A 17113-nucleotide genomic window follows, 5' to 3' on the forward strand; every position below is an offset into this window, starting at 1 on the left:
TACCCTCGCCAGTTGTTGGGTTTAATTTATTTCTTAAACTATGCATTTTCAAAAATGATGTATTTTAAATGTTATTTAATAATAAATATTAGGTCTTTTCGGCACGATATAATTTCTTGTATTAATTATTTTTTTGTGTAAAAAAAATTATGATACTTTATAATAATTTTTTGATTAGGAGGTTATATATTATGGTTATTTAAACTCGGCTAATATTGGTATAGTTATTTGTATTAGTTATTTTACGATAATAGAGTTTTTTGAATATCTAATATTAGAAGGTATTAGATATTGAGATATAATTATGAAAATAAAAGATAAAATTGAATACAGAGATTTACGTGGAAAACTCTTCAAAAAATTATCATGATAAAAACTACAGGTAATATGAAAATATTTCACTATAATATTCCATAGGTTACAACCCCTAGTTGTGTTTTTGAAGAGAACATGTATTCTCTTAATACAAGATAACAAACACATCACAAATATTATAAAACAAAACACTCAAATAACTTGAATATGAGATGAGAGAAATGAGCTTATAACGAGATGTTCGATTTGATTCAAATGTTCGAATCTGTGAGTTTATTTACAATTAAAGCAAAAACTTTTGTGAGACGGTCTCACGGATCGTATTTTGTGAGACGGATCTCTTATTTGGGTCATCCATGAAAAAATATTAATTTTTATGCTAAGAGTATTACTTTTTATTGTGAATATCGGTAGGGTTGACTCGTCTCACAGATAAATAATCGTGAGACCGTATCACAAAAGACCTATTCTTACGTTACATTTCAATTTTTCATCATATTCATCCCACTTTTCCATTGCCCTGCACAATTACATCACCTTTGTTTTCCTTGTTGGTTACTAACACTATTAAGTGTCAACAACCAACGAATATCATTAAATACACAAATTAGGCAATGAAAAAATACTCACTATATTGTTAATTTTTTACTATTTCCTAAATGGTAAAAATCTAATTTTGACTATAATGAAATGATTTTTATCAATGAAGCAATAAAATATTTTTTCGGCCTGGATTATTAATTTCACCTAAAATATCAACTATAATTTCATGTATTTTTTTTAAAAAGTGCATTTCCCTTTGTATACACTAGTGGACTGCTGAACTCGAGACCACGCGTGACATTTACTTACTTTTAAAATGTTTGATATTGATTTTTATAAACTATACAATTTGAATATTTATAATGTACTCCTAAATATGTTGTTAAATTCTCCAACACAATGTTATATCAATGATTAGGTCTCTTGTGAGACGGTCTCACGAATATTTATCTGTGAGATGAGTCAACCCTACCGATATTCACAATAAAAAATAATACTCTTAGCATGAAAAGTAATATTTTTTCATGGTTAACTCAAATAAGATATCAGTCTCACAAAATACGACCCGTAAGACCGTCGCACACAAGTTTTTGCATATATCAATTTAATCCATATCTTATCCAAGTGTAAATAATCATGCCATTTCTTATTTAAATTTATTAAAAAACCATGATTTTTAAAAAATAAGCTTATAAAAATAAATTTATAGTTTTAAATTTTAATATAATATCTGATTTTCAAAAAAATTACTGAAAAAGTTGAGTGTTTTTTTTATAAAAGGAAAACAAAATGCGCATCTAAATTTCTAATAATATAACATGTAAAACTATCATTGAACTAAAAAAACTCCATCATCCACACATTACACCTTATTTTATCATAGTTACTATACTAAATTTTATTTCACAATAAACAATGAATTAAATCAATATTTTTATGCAAATATTTCAATGTATCCATATTCCACATATATATGAAAAAAGATGTAATTGATAACAATAAAACTTCATTCAAAATATTCATTGAATTAAACATACGCAGACAACCAGTATATCGTCATCGTTCACAGATAATGATAACTATTTTCTTGATTGATTCGTATGTACATTTTTTTCTTCTATGATCGACTAGTGTAATACATTCATAAAATCGAATGGATATATCCAAACCTTTTTTTGTAAGAAGAAAGATAAGTAGATCTCACAACTTTAATTATTCTTTTTAAAAAACTTTCTGTTGTTGGGTCACTATAATATTTTAACCCCTTTTACTATATTTTTAAATGATTTATCTGAATGTACAAGACAAATATATGCAAAGAAATTCATTTGTTCCTAAATTTTTGTATATTTAGCTGGATTTATTAATGGAATATGTATGGATATTTTGTTTTTAGCCTCGTATTTTCTGCTTCGTTATATGAGCAAACTTGTTTAAACCTTTTTCTCTCTTTTTAAAATATAATAAATTTCTTACTTTTTTTATAATATTTTTTCTTTTAAAATCCTCCAACATGTGGGCCCCTTGTGCCGTCCCACAAAGACAGGAAAAAACACGTGCGGAAAACGAATAGGGTCCCGCAAGTGCGCCGAACTCAGGACTTCACGTGAAATTCCACTACTATCCTTAGCTGATATTCAGATGGATAATGGATAAAAATAAGGTTATTGTGAAACGATCTCATGAATTTTTACTTGCGAGACGGATCAACATTACCGATATTCACATTAAAAAGGAGTATTCTTAGCATAAAAAGTAATACTTTTTTTATGAATGACCCAAATAAAAGATCTGTCTCACAAAATACGACTCGTGAGACCGTATCACACAAGTTTTTGCCGATAGATAAATTATATACTAAAATAGTGTATATATATGTACGTATATCGTCAAATTTTTTAAGAAAATATAAAATTTAAAATGATCACTGCCTGATTGTAAATAAAAACTAGTAAATTAATGTACATGTAAATTTATAATCATAATTTATATATAAAAAATTTATTTTATTAAATGTTTAATTTAATTAAAGGTGTCAAAATCAGACACGACTCATCAACCCGACACGATTCAACCGGGAAAAAATCAGATTTGAGTTTGAAATTTTCGAGTTCGGGTCAGATCGGGTTAGACCTGATAGCTGTCCCGAAAAAATTGATCGAGTTGGGTTGTGTTGTTGACGCGAAAATTTTATTTTTTTTAAATAATTAATAAATATTACTTACATTTTTATATCTTGTATGTCTGAAAAAATATTTATTGTATATTTATATCATAAATTTTCATAATTTAATATTTATTTTGAAATTTTTTTTATTTTTTAAACAATTGTTTATTTGATTTAGTAATTATATTTTATTTTTATTATAGTTAGACTTTCAAATTTAAATCATATATATGAAGGATATTTTGTTATTATGTGTTTAAATTAAAATATTATTATTATTATTTGTATTTTATTTAATTTTCTTTAAAAAAAACTTTTAAAAAAATTCAAATTAAGATTAATCGGTTTGATTCGAATTCGAGTTCGGGTTTGCTCGAGTTCAGGTTGAACAATTTTTTAATATTATTATTGAGCAACTCGACCAAACCCACCCGAATTGACACCCTTAAATTTAATGTTTACTGTAATAATAATTGATAGAAATTAGCGATGGTCATAATGTAATTTGAGAGAGGTTATATTGAAAATAAGTTGTGACAATTTTGAGAAAAATATTGGTGTAATTAAGAGCATTTGAGAAACAAAAAATTGTGCCTTCTAAGTGATATATTCTTTATATAATAGTGTGTGTATATATAAAAGCAAAAATTAAATGATGAAAACATTTAAATGTGCTTTATATTTTCAAACAAAATTATATTCAAATTTGAATTTCTAAAATTTTTAGAAGTGATTCAAATATGCTTGATAAAGAATATTTTAAAAAATGAGTAGAATTTGTTTCAAAAAATAAGAGTAGAATTAAATGATTCCAAACCACTATTGCAGTTATCTTAATAATTATTCATTTTTTAAATAAAAATAAAGTTTTGGATGAAACTTACTTAATTTAAACAACTCAACTTCTATATATATATACTATTATTAGAATAATTATTAATATAATATAATAAATGTACAATTTTAAATATTACTAGAAAAAGTTATCATATAAAAATATAAAAATATTTACACTTTTTTTTAAAATCAATATTTACACTTTTTTTTTTTGAAATCAATATTTACATTTTTATATATACGGAAAATTGGTCTTCAGTCCCCAGTCGTCGATTTTTTTTGTGTTCAGTCCATGGGTACTTTTTAGTATGAAGTGTACCACATTTTGTATGACATAGTACCACAATTTTGTGGGTAGGGAGTGAACCCAAAGAAATATTTTGATTGGGGATTTTTCACCAACTTCCCCTTATATATACATATGTACATATAAACGAGGACATGCACACACGTGTCCATATTATATAGCCGAAAATTGGAATTTTTTAATCGGGTCACGTTAATTAATAGTTAAATCCGGTAGAATAAGAGAGATTGATTCACTACGTATGGATAGCAAAAATATCGAATTTTCAATATAATGAGATTATCATATCGAAAAAAGAGATATTTAGCTATATGACCTCTTGAGACCAAATTTTTAAAAAATTGACAACTTCTTTTAAATTGGTATGAAATGTCAGAATTGACCATGTATATCATATTTAGTCATATGACATCCTGACACCAAATTTTTAAAAAATTGACCACTTCTTTTAAATTGGTATGAAATGTCAAAATTGACCCGGTATATCCAAAATTAAACTATTATATTTATATTTAAATAATTACTTTATTTACTTACATGGGTAAAAAAAAAAGAGAGTAAGAAGCGGATCAATAAAAATCTTAAACCCTATCCATATTAACTAACCCATATTATCATTATTTTCTCTACACCATGTTCTCTCCTTTGCAATTTCTAACAGCAAGACCCATTTTCTCTTTTCTGGATTCAAAAAACTTTGCTTACAATGACTAAAGAAACAATTGTCAAGAAGTAGTCACTCCGATTGTAAACTTTCAGTGCACTCACATTGATTTTTTTTAATGAAAATATAGTTTTTAAAAAATAATGAAAATAAATACACATCAATTGCGAAAATTATCCTTGATATATAAGCGGTCGCTGTTTATATAAATTTGGTTGTTGTGACAGTATATCGATACCCAATAAATGTTACTCGATTTTCAAATATAGTTACATGTTAAATAGCATAACATGATCATTCTTACAACAGTAAGTCTAATACAATAAATTTTGATGTGCTCATTTCCAACAGTAGCTTCAACATAAAAGTGGTTGCCATGCGTCAGTAGCCATGAACATGCAAACAATTGCCATGAACATAAAAATAAGTAGCCATAAAGTAGATCTTTAAATGATTAGGAAAGTGAAAATTCTGAAAGTCGATCGTCAAATAACATCATTGTTGCACTACACATGTAAAAAAACGTTGAAATGTATGTTGAAAGCCAAAACTAAACTAACATATAACACATCACCTCCAAACATCAAACTAGTAGTCAATTTTAGCGTTTCCCAAACTCACCAATAGATGGATTTCTGTTCACTTTTCTCCTTCCGCGCTTTCTTTTCACATTAGGTGGCAGCAACTTTCGTTCCAATGGACCGGTTGTCATCGTCCATTCGCTACATTGAGGCACAAGATATATAGTACAAGAGTAAGCAACCATCCGTGTACGAGTAGTATAATACTCCGAGCATAAGTCATAAATGCTCAATTTTGTTGCATAGCTAGCTGCAATGACATGCGAACACGGAATTCTATCGAAATCATAAACTCTACAACTACATGAATTATTTGCAAAATCAACAGTTTCATGGTCATCTTGGGTGTAAACATGATACTGCAAGCTATTTAATTCACAGACGTGATTTTTTTGAGAAGCATTGAACCTTTCACGAAGAATTGACGCAACGGCCGGAGTTGCTATAGTCGTAGATGCTGCCGCGGCATTACGATATCGGCTAAACCAACATGAAGTCAGTTTTTGAAGTGCATCTAACAATGAAACAATTGGAAGATCCCTTTCAGCACGCAATCTAGAATTTATTGACTCCACTCCATTGGTTGTCATTATATTGTATCGTGTTCTTGGGTAATGAGATCTAGACCACTTGTCCGGAGAAGTGTGCTCTTCCAAATATTTTGCAACTTGTGGGTACCTATTTCTCATATCACTGTACAATGAATCAAACTCACTTTGTTTGTATGCATATGCTATATGCATGAACAACTCTGTAGCACCTTTTTGTTTACTCTTAGTTTTTATATTTTGTGACAAGTGCCACACACAATAACCATGATGTGCTTGCTTGTACACATTTGCTACAGCAGAAATTATACCCTGGTGTCTGTCTGAAATTATTACTAGTTCTTCATCATCTGGTACCATTTCCTGCAACCTCAACATAAACCATGTCCATGACTCCACGGTCTCGTAGTCGACAACACCCCATGCAATAGGAAATTGGTGAAATTCACCATCTTGTGCTGTTGCAACAAGCAAACACCATTGTACTTGCCCTTTAGAAAAGTGCCATCAACTGCAACTACTTTTCGAATGAATTTATATCCACTTATACAAGCACCATATGCTAAGAACATGTATCTAAACCTATTGCTATCATCAACAACGAGATGTGTGATACTACCTGGATTTACCTGCTTGACCATGTTCAAATATGAAGGCAACATATGGAAACTCTCATCAGGATCACCTCTTAGCTTATTAAATGCAAGTTCTTTACCTTTCCAAACTTTGTAATATGTAATATTAATACCCCTATTTTGCATCATCGTCATTATTGTTTTAGGTGTTGGGGTGACCTGTTGCCCTCTAAAATTCTCTAGCAACATGTTCGATACTACATCAGCACTCGCTTGACGATGTCTTTTACGTCTGTAAGCTAGATCACAAGTGTGTGTATTACAATACTTTCGAATGGAGAATCGGGTAGAATTCTTTGTTTTGGAAACACGTACTCTCCAACTGCACTTATCACTTACACATTTGATCGAGTAAAGTGATTTAGTTGATTTCACAACATCAAATTCAAAAGAGGCACTAATTGCAAGTTTGGACAATACATTTTTTACCTCTTCCTTGGTATCAAACTCTTGGCCAGTTGCTAAAGTTGATCCATCTTTGAAACTCTATCCATTGTCACCAGCAAGTAACATATTTTGTTCATCCTCAATAAGCTCATGTTCAACATAATGACTTGGAGTATCTATCGGAGTGACTTCATCAGTAGCTCTTGCAACAGCGTCGTCATTGACTTCATCATTTGCTTCTTGCATTTTATAGTCATCGTCTGGGATAAAAACCCGATCAAAATATCCATCATGCAGCTCTTTCTCTTTCTCATTATGCTCAACTACCATATCACACGATAATATTTATTCATTCACATCAACAAATTTATCTTTGATGTTCTCGATCCTTTCAGCATCTACAATCATATCGACTTCAACATCACTATTCTTCGATAATTCCACATGAAGCACATTCCTATTTTGTGAATCCCCAAAACATAAATATGTCTTCACACCTATTGCATTGTTAATATAAATAGGAAGAAGATTGCAATCCCGTACACATGGCAAATAACTTAATCTCATTTTCGATTCATCTGTATTCAATTCAAAAACTTTAATTATCAAATTCACCACTTCTTCATATGAACAATTATCCTTATCCAAAGTGATTGCTGCCCATTTAGAATTAGAGCCTTGACACCACGTACAAATGCCTTGTTCATCTATTCTCCACTCACCATTATATTTAAGTAGAACATTAGTTAATGCCATTACCTGTATAAAACAAAATAAAATAATCAGAAACATATTGCTGGAATTAATCAACAAAAATAAAAAATTATATATCTGGGAAAAAGTTTTTTAAAGAAATATGACATGAACGGCGATCAATAATACGTACGAGATGAAAGATGTTAAGTTTTCAGCGACAAAAATTATGTTCACGGCTATTGATACGAGGTTTAGATAAAATACAGATTTCAAAAAAATTTCTCCGTGAAACCCGAAAATAGTTTGGCAAGCCAGATGATTAAACTAAATAAACTCACATTCAAACATAAAATTGGGAGAAATCCGCTTCTTGATATCCAATGCCGGTAGAATAATAGCAATTTTATCAGCCTTGGTTGGTTATTCTGCAAAGTAAAAATTTTCCCACTTAAAATGTTCCCACCCTAAAAATTTTCCCACGTAAAAATGGGTAAAAAATAGAAAGAAGGTTTATAAGGGAATTAATTAATTGAAAATATAGAAAGAAGGTCATTTACCTAAATAAAAAATATTTAAGGTCATTAACCAAATTAACTTTACAACAGAGGTTATAAAACTAAATGCCCCTCGAAAAAATATCGAATTTTTAGTATATCGAAGATTTAGACACGGTACGATGACGATATCGAAGATTTCGGTACGGTAACGATATGAAATTTGAAAATTTGGTATATATCGAAAACTATATAAAATTTTAAAATATTTAATATTTTAAAACAATAAATTTATAAAATTTAAAAAAGTAAGATTTTTTCATTATAAAACTGTATATATCGATATTGTATCGAAATCTCGGTATACTATACAATTTCGGGATAATCGGTATGTTAGTTATACGTACCGAAGTCTCGGTATACCGTAAAATTTTGATATAATCGATATGCTAGTTATATGTATCGAAATTTCGGTACGGTATCGATATAAAATTTGTTTATACCATAATTATTGGTACGATACACTATATATAATTTCAATACGGTATGATAATGTATACCAATCCTAACTACATTATGACTCACGGAAAGATCAATATGTAGATTACATGTCAATATCTCAAACATTTTTACTTCAAAAGACCAATCGATTCAAACAAAACTAAATAAAAAATCTATCACGTAAAAATTTATATAATTCAAAGTAACAATCCAAAATTTATGTTATTTTTAATTCAATCATAATTTATATAATTAAATAAATAATAAGAAACAAATATCAAGTTTTATACTTAAAATTTTATTTTATTTTATTTTAATTTTAATTTTAATTTTAATTTTAATTTTAATTTTAATTTTAATTTTAATAAATAAAATATATCGGTTGGAATGGACATGGTACTCGAAACTCGAAAGTATTTTATTGTGTAGCTGCAGGGGTATCATCGTCATTTCAAATAAAACCCCGTTGCGGTGGATGAACATCAAATATTTGACTGAATACGCCGAATGTCACCGCAATACAATCATTCATTCTGCCTTCTCCTCTCGATCTTCTCCTCTCCTCTTCTCTTCTTAAGGAACAGGCACAAAACAAGAAGGAGAAGGTGGAGAATTCTTTATCGGGTAACTGGAGAGTTAATTTGCATTTTACTCGGCGTAAAGTTGGAATTCCCGATTCTCCATTTCGAATTTGGTTCGGAATTCCGATATTCTTGGATTTTTGGGTGTTTTGATTGATGGTTCAGCTGATGGGATCGCCGCATGTCGACGGGGTTGAAGATTTTTCGGAGGAGGAGTATGGGCCTCTTTCCAAACGATCTTGCCCATCCGCTTCTCGATCTAGTCAGGTTTTTAAATTATAGTTGATTGCTGGAGTTTTCGAGAGTTTTAATTATCATATTTTATTGCCGATTTTGGTTTTTAGGGTTTATGATTTTTCTGGAATTTGTTTTTTTTTTCTCTGCGATTAGTCGGGGTTCTATCACGTTGCACATATATCTTTGTTTATTGATGTACTGATTAGTGTTTATCGCGGTTGTTTGTTTCATTTTATTGTTCGTTTGTAGGTGTTTTTACTTTGTCCGAGTTCCCCTTGCAAGTTTTTCCATTTGTTATTGCTTCGTTTTGCAGCTTTTGATTTCACTGGTATTGATTTTTTTTTAAATTAACAGTGGAGCTCAAGAAATCACGAGTTTCCAATCTCGCCATCAGAATACAACCCACTTGACGAGCCGGGTCCTTTAGGTTTGAGGCTTAAGAAGAGTCCATCTTTGGCAGACTTGATCCAAATGAGACTCTCCCAGGGGACTACTGCTTCTACTATGTTGGAGACAGGTGGAAATGCCCACTCCCTTGCTAAAACTGATGTGAAGGGTGGATTTGCTGCTTCATGCGCAAATGACAAGCTGAAGGCTTCAAATTTTCCAGCTTTGTTGTTGAGAATTGGCTCGTGGGAGGTGATGGTTTAAACTTTTGCCTACAACGTTCCTACCAAAATGTCTTTTGTTTGAGACTGAACTATCTGTTTTGATTTAAGTTTGAAGAATAATTTGATATCGTTATTGAGGCGGTCATGTTGGTGACAACTGGGTGCCATTATACCTGTTCTTTACACCTGCTCTCCACATGTTAGAATCTGGAATATTACGACTGACAAGTTGCTAAAGCAAATGCTATGTATAAACAGAGCTTAGGCTTTGAAGTTGAAGCAAACTTTTTATGAAATTGTTATGGATATAGTGAAGAAAATTTATATTCCAGTTATCCTAATTCTAGCCAGACCTTTTTAATTGTATTTATTCCAGATAGGAGTTTGTTTCTTGGAATAACTGGATGAAAGAAATACTTTTTGAAGGTCTTGTTATTTGGACTGTTTTCGGGTCATACAGAGCTAATTTTTTTCCGGAAACATCATTTTATTCGAAGAGTTATTTGGCATCTTCTAAAGAGTTAAATTCTTTAATGTTTTTTGCTGAAAAATCATTTTTTGGCAGTACGTGTCAAGATATGAAGGTGATCTTGTTGCTAAGTGTTATTTTGCAAAGCATAAACTTGTTTGGGAAGTTCTTGAAGGCGGTCTCAAGAGTAAGATAGAGATACAGTGGTCTGATATCACGGCTCTGAAAGCTGAATGTCCTGATAATGGTCCCAGCACTTTGACAATCGTGGTAATTAGTTTCTCTCACCGTGCTATCAATATTTTTTTTGAACTACCCGAAGACAGATTTCTTATTAATTTTTTTAAGTGAAAATAGGCAATTCCATTCGTTGCTTTATTATCGGATTATCATTTTTATGTGTGTGGATATGTGTGTGGTGCAGTTGGCTCGACAGCCCACCTTTTACCGGGAAACCAATCCACAACCCAGAAAACACACACTCTGGCAAGCAAGTGCCGACTTTACTGATGGGCAGGCTGAAAAAAATAGGTAAGACTTTCAAAATTAGTTTGTGTTCCATTTTTTCATTTTACTGACCGGATATCATGGAACATTTTGGATTGCTACTGTTATCGGGCACAGTCACTCAAAACCTCTATCATGAAAATCTACTGTATGTAATTCAAAGGGATTTTTTATTTAAAAAAAAGTTTGAAGGAGCAAGGCTCAGCATATTTTCTATTTTCTGCTTGCGAATTGATCTTATAACAACTATAAGCTATTGATATGAATGTTCTGCGGGGAAAAAGTATGCCTTTGTAATAATATACTTTTCTGGACAATACTGAGGCTTTTGCCATGCAAACTTCACTTTCCTATGTTCCTTCACTTTGAACTATCGGGTCTTAACAATCTGTTATATCCAATCAATTATCAAAATCTAAGCACTTCCCCAATATCAAAATCTAAGCACTTCTCCAAAACATTTCTAGACCTTTTCTAGACGTTACTAAATTTGGTGTCAATATCGCCTGTGGCTTCCATTTTTTTCTAGATGTTTCTAAATCTTGTTTCAGGATTGATTTTCTTGTTCGTGCTACATGAATGAACATGTGCACTTTCTTTGCTTAACATCTTATTTAATAAATGTATAAGTTACCTTACTATGGTGGGAATAATGATAAACTTGGCTTATATTTTTATTATTTCAATAGGCAGCATTATCTACAGTGCCCTCCAGGTGTGCTAAACAAGCATTACGAAAAGCTTATCCAATGTGACGTGCGTCTTTGTATTTTGAGCCGACAGCTTGAGATAGTCATGGATTCTCCATATTTTGATTCACAAGTTTCTGGTCTCGAAAACTCAGAAGAATGTAAAAGTGAAGTTTGTAATGACAGACCAGCTGTTGCTGAGGGATCTCCCTCTGTGTTCCAAGATGTGGCACCAGCAGCTGCTGTACCATTAGCTTCCTTTGCTTTTGTACGGAATCCTCAAGAAGCTCCATCTCCAATCTCAGGTTTGTTCATATTCTAATTGTATGTTATGATGGGCTTGAATCTTATGCTTAATTCCCGGGCCTAAAACCTCAGGGCACCTTTGTTTCTTGGTAATGGCTTCAATAAGTGAAAGAAGACTAAAATGATCTGTGTATACTGTTTTATGTGTGTCCATGGTATCAACAATATGGAGATGAGACTCTTTCTGGATGAAGTGATCTTTACTATGTTACCTGCACATAAAACAGTATACACAGATAAGTTCGACTGACAAGTGGACCTGAAAATCAATTGCATGAAAGATATATTTTTTATTTATCGGATGCACAGGCTGTACTATGTTTCTTTTCCTTTTTTTGTATGAACGAAACAAAATTATATAAATTTCAAATTTAGTTGAAGAAACCGTCCTTTCACATGTTAACGGGGTCTCTAAAATTTTAAATTAATTTTGGAAGAAATAAATAATAACATTTAAGTTCTGTGCACGTAATGAATAAGGCTGATCATGTAATAAAAACCACCATTTAAGTTCTTCCACAATATGTTCAAGAGACTAATAGTGCTTATATTACCGTAGTCTCTGAATTAATTATTTTATGGGTAAACTTGTTAATTTGTTTTGCACTCGAACACTCAATCTTAACCATATTCTCTCTTTCATGTGAATAGTTTTCCATGAATGTTTACCACTTCTTTGAAACAGGACTTGCTTGATCTATTATTATTATTATTATTGTACCATATTTATGTAACTATTTCACTACTATGGTTCCTTTTCCAAAATATGTGCAGCTGTCATCATATTCTTGACTTCACGATTTGTTTTAATTTGAATTTTATTACTTTTTCCTATTTATCATCATCTTAACACTGCCAGTGATGGATACACAAGTAAATGAAGGGGACATCAAATTTGGTGATAGAGATTCTGTTGTACCCAAAATTTGGGAACCGCCAAGGGTGCATGGACTTCCCCACTCTATGTCTGTGAGCGATCTTGTGAACCACATTGGAAATTGTATTTCAGAGCAAGTGACCTGTGGAAATTTACCTTCAAATAAGGCATCAGAATGCCAGGACATGCTGGAAAACATATCCCAAATTTTGCTGAGCGACACTCAAAACGCAATAGGGTTGGATGAAAAATCGCTCATGAAAAAAGTGAATTCTCTCTGCTGCCTATTGCAGGATCCTGTTGCAGCTTCCAATGCACAAGTTCGAGAGAGCCATCATGAAGATATTGATCACGGGAAAGACATCTCCTCTGAGGTTTTGAATAACTATGTACTCGAGGATGCTAAATGTAAGCTTGCTTTTGAAGGGAATTTCAAGAACGGGGTTGATATCAATCAGAAGCCATCCATTTCGAGAAAAGACTCATTAAACGACTTCCTTCTTCATCTTCCGCATATCGCTTCTCTTCCCAAGTTCTTATTTGGTATTTCAGAAGATGATGAATTTCAAACTACTTGATGGTCGGTCGTTCACTTGCTATCGGTTGTCAGATAGGATGGTTTTTGGGCCATTCTCTTGCTACCAGTCATCAGAAACGAAACTAGATGGTTTTGGTTGGTTCTCTTTGAGTAGAAATTCTTGATTAGTACTATTTTTTAGGTGATATGTCTGCGTTTGTGGGATTTGGAAATTAAGTTTGATGAAGGATCCTGCAATATTTATTGATAGCACTAGAATATCGAACGTGTCTCCGAAAATTTGTATGTTTATCCCCCTGGATTCCGGAGGATATGGTTGTACTTGTGCTGTAAACATACCATATCTACTGATTCCCTTTAATTTAGAATATTAGTATGATAGAAACTTGTTTACTTGATCCTTTTTTATTATTTCAAAATTATAGTTTAGTTTATTATTATTATTTATAATTATAATATAATCTTAATTTAAATATAAACCAAATTTAATTATAAAATAACCGATTATCAAAAATCACTAGGATAAAATAATTTGGGATCTTATAAGAAGTTTTAATTTAAAAAATAAATTAGGTCTTAAACATGGGATTACTCATGTGTAATATCTTTTCATTTGTAGGCAGTAGAGCCCTAAAACTTCTTCATTTATAAAAGGGGATCGATTCCCTCTAATTGGTGGTCCAGCGTCCACGTAGCAGAAAACGGCAGCCATGTTGCTGCTTATCTGATCTGCTAAGTGGCTGAAATCAGTTGTCGGTTTGAAATAAATTGTGTTCTAGGTTGTAGGCAAAAACCCCAAAATTGTGTTTGACGTTGGGTGTTGTTCGATGCTTCCTGCGATGGTGCTTGTTTGGAGCCACCACGTGTTCGATAAAATGGCTGAATGACCGCAGCATGCAACTTTTATTGTCGAGTTTATCATATGTGTTTCTTTACGTGTTAGATACGCATGGAAATTGGGTATTGCTTCTTAGATGGAAACGCGGATGCTGTAGAGTTTTGTCCCCACGAGTTGTTCTACAACGTGCTTGCAGCCTCCACTTACGTTCTTGAAGAGGGTGAAAGGCCTAGTCGCTCAGGTTCCATAACACTCTTTGATGTTGGTGCTGATGCCGGGCAGCTGCAGTTGATTCAGAGATTGGAAACGTCAGGAATTTTTGATATAAAGTGGAGCCCGGGAGTCGGGGAAGGTCTGGGGGCCCCTTTGCTCGCTCAAGCTGATGCTGATGGCTGGCTTAAGATACGTAGTTTGCATGGTTATGATTCAAATGGTTCAGAAATGCGCGGTATATTGTAGCCTCAATTAATTTACATGACATGATTTCTTCTACATTTTTCTTTATCAACTGCATGCCTATTTATACGATTCCATAGTTGCATAAATATTTAACTCGTTAGAGATTACATGATTGATATTTGATAGCTGGTGGAAATGGCTGCGCGTTTTGTGGAACCCCCATTTGAATTATTTTGATTTTGACTAATCAAAGTATCAATTTTATTGAAGTATTTATTGAATGTTGGCCGCTTGTGTTATTTTGTGGGTAGGATCAAGATTTCAGTTTTATTTTTGTTCATGCATCTTATACGCACTAAGCACTTTGAAGAAGTTCCAGGTGTTAGCTGCGACCCAAGCCATTACACGGCCACTGATTATAGTTAGACACAACAACACTGTCATGCTAGTATATGGGAGTAATCATGTGAAGTGATTCATAGAAAATTTACAATCAAAGCTGTCATGTTTCCAATTCTGTAAATCAAGTTTTGATGCACCATCGGAACACTTATTTGCTTCAAACATCCAACATTTGTGTTACCGAGATCCAAATGTCACAACATTGTCTCACTAAAAAACTCATGGAACGAGGTTTATCATTGTGAAGCAAGTAGAAACTGAGGCAAAAACAAGTGTGCTTTCATTATGTTCAAGTTTTCTTGTGTTATTTACAGTTGGAAGTTTTAAATTGCTGACCATCTTTCTTCTATTTCTAACTCCTTTCTGTGTGCCTAATTCAGATGTATCTTGTTTGATACAGGTATTCATCTGAAAGAAATGTGTGGCAAATGCATCAGTTCTTCCATGTGTCTGTGCGTTGACTGGAATCCCTCCGCAACATCCATGGTAGTTGGCCTTTCCGACGGGTCGGTCTCTATAATCTCCCTCCAGGACTCCGAACTTAACATCTTACAAAAATGGAAAGCTCACGAATTCGAACTGTGGGCCGCTTCTTTTGATGTCCACCAACCAATGTTGGTGTACACAGGTTCGGATGACTGCATGTTTAGCTGTTGGGATTTAAGAAACGACCCTTCAAAATTAGTTTTCAAGAACGCCAAAGTTCACAGAATGGGTATTTGTTGCATCGCAAAAAGCCCTATTGACTCTAACATTCTACTTACCGGTAGTTATGATGAACAACTAAGGATATGGGATGTCAGATCAACATCAAAACCAGTAAGTGAGTCTTCAATAGGCCTAGGTGGAGGAGTCTGGAGAATCAAGCACCATCCTTCTATATCTGGCCTGATTTTGGCTGCCTGTATGCACAATGGATTTGCGATTTTGAAAATTAAAGATGATCAAGCCCAAGTGGTTGAAACTTATGACAAGCATGGTTCTCTTGCTTATGGAGCAGATTGGCAAAGAGGGAATTCATTTGTTGATGGGAAAAGGAAGAGTTCAGCAGTTGCAACTTGCTCGTTTTACGATCGACTCGTTCGTGTATGGACACCAGAAAGTGATATGTATGTATGATTTACGCTTTGTATATCTATTAATTGTGTGCACTTGTGGCGCTCAACTCCTACAGACATTCCCTGTTAGTGCATTGCTATCACTACCATTTTTCTAGCATTTGTTTTACACTTTTACCTGAAAAGGATAATATTTTGTCGCACTTTAGCTTAACAAATGAGCACTGTTCTTTGTTTATATTTCTTCAGATAGGATCAAGAACACCAATTTAAAACTGCGTTGGACCAGACCAACTGTCTTATGTGAAAAACATTTTACAAGATACATATAGAAAAATATCATTGGTTAAACTTCCAATTAAAATGACATAGCGTTCTCGATTATTTTTCCGATTCAGCATTTTTTATATTAAAAAAAAGGTTTTTAACGATAAATACACGTCACATTTAAAGTTACTGGCTTATTTTAAAAAAAAGGTTTCCGATTCAGCATTTTTCAGAGTTACTGGCTTATTTAAAACACTTCACAAAAATGACAAAAATAATAATGTGGTTTTTATCTAAGAGTGTCTCATTTAATTAATTACCCTACGTAATATATTTTATAGATCAAATGGGAACTCCATTCAAATTATTTCCTACAAAATATACTAAAAACACATAAGTAAATTGATAGTTTTTTTTGCCTTTTTATTATAATAACCATAATCATCCTATCAAATAGTTCATAATAAAAAATATTTTATTTTATTTTAAAAATATATTTTGTGTTTCGGGAATTAAAATAGTACTATATTTTATTTAAAAAATAAAACAATTTGATATTCTGTCATATTATATTGCATATTTAGGTTTTAAAAAATAGTTCATAATAGGACTATATTTGATATAAAAATAATATATTTTTTAAATTAAGTCAAATTAGA

The 17113-nt window shown here is 32.2% G+C and overlaps 3 protein-coding genes across 3 annotated transcripts; 2 read left to right on the forward strand and 1 right to left on the reverse strand.

Annotated features, from left to right (window-relative positions):
- Positions 1-4770: 4770 nt before the first annotated feature.
- Positions 4771-6732, reverse strand: LOC140977447 (uncharacterized). Its single transcript, XM_073442195.1, has 3 exons — positions 6513-6732; positions 5455-6420; positions 4771-4850 (listed from the first exon to the last, which is right to left on the reverse strand). The coding sequence occupies exons 1-3, from the start codon at positions 6730-6732 to the stop codon at positions 4771-4773; spliced, it is 1266 nt and encodes a 421-aa protein (XP_073298296.1).
- Positions 6733-9169: 2437 nt separating this feature from the next.
- Positions 9170-13854, forward strand: LOC140976387 (uncharacterized). Its single transcript, XM_073440501.1, has 6 exons — positions 9170-9523; positions 9848-10132; positions 10670-10843; positions 10998-11104; positions 11770-12074; positions 12935-13854. The coding sequence occupies exons 1-6, from the start codon at positions 9413-9415 to the stop codon at positions 13528-13530; spliced, it is 1578 nt and encodes a 525-aa protein (XP_073296602.1). The 5' UTR covers positions 9170-9412; the 3' UTR covers positions 13531-13854.
- A 236-nt stretch (positions 13855-14090) lies between these two features.
- Positions 14091-16344, forward strand: LOC140976388 (uncharacterized). Its single transcript, XM_073440502.1, has 2 exons — positions 14091-14776; positions 15530-16344. Exons 1-2 carry the CDS (start codon positions 14440-14442, stop codon positions 16246-16248), a joined length of 1056 nt encoding a protein of 351 aa, XP_073296603.1. The 5' UTR covers positions 14091-14439; the 3' UTR covers positions 16249-16344.
- The last annotated feature ends 769 nt before the right edge of the window (positions 16345-17113 follow it).

This window comes from Primulina huaijiensis, chromosome 5 (genome assembly GCF_012295235.1).
Source record: "Primulina huaijiensis isolate GDHJ02 chromosome 5, ASM1229523v2, whole genome shotgun sequence".
NCBI classification, from domain to species: Eukaryota; Viridiplantae; Streptophyta; class Magnoliopsida; order Lamiales; family Gesneriaceae; genus Primulina; species Primulina huaijiensis.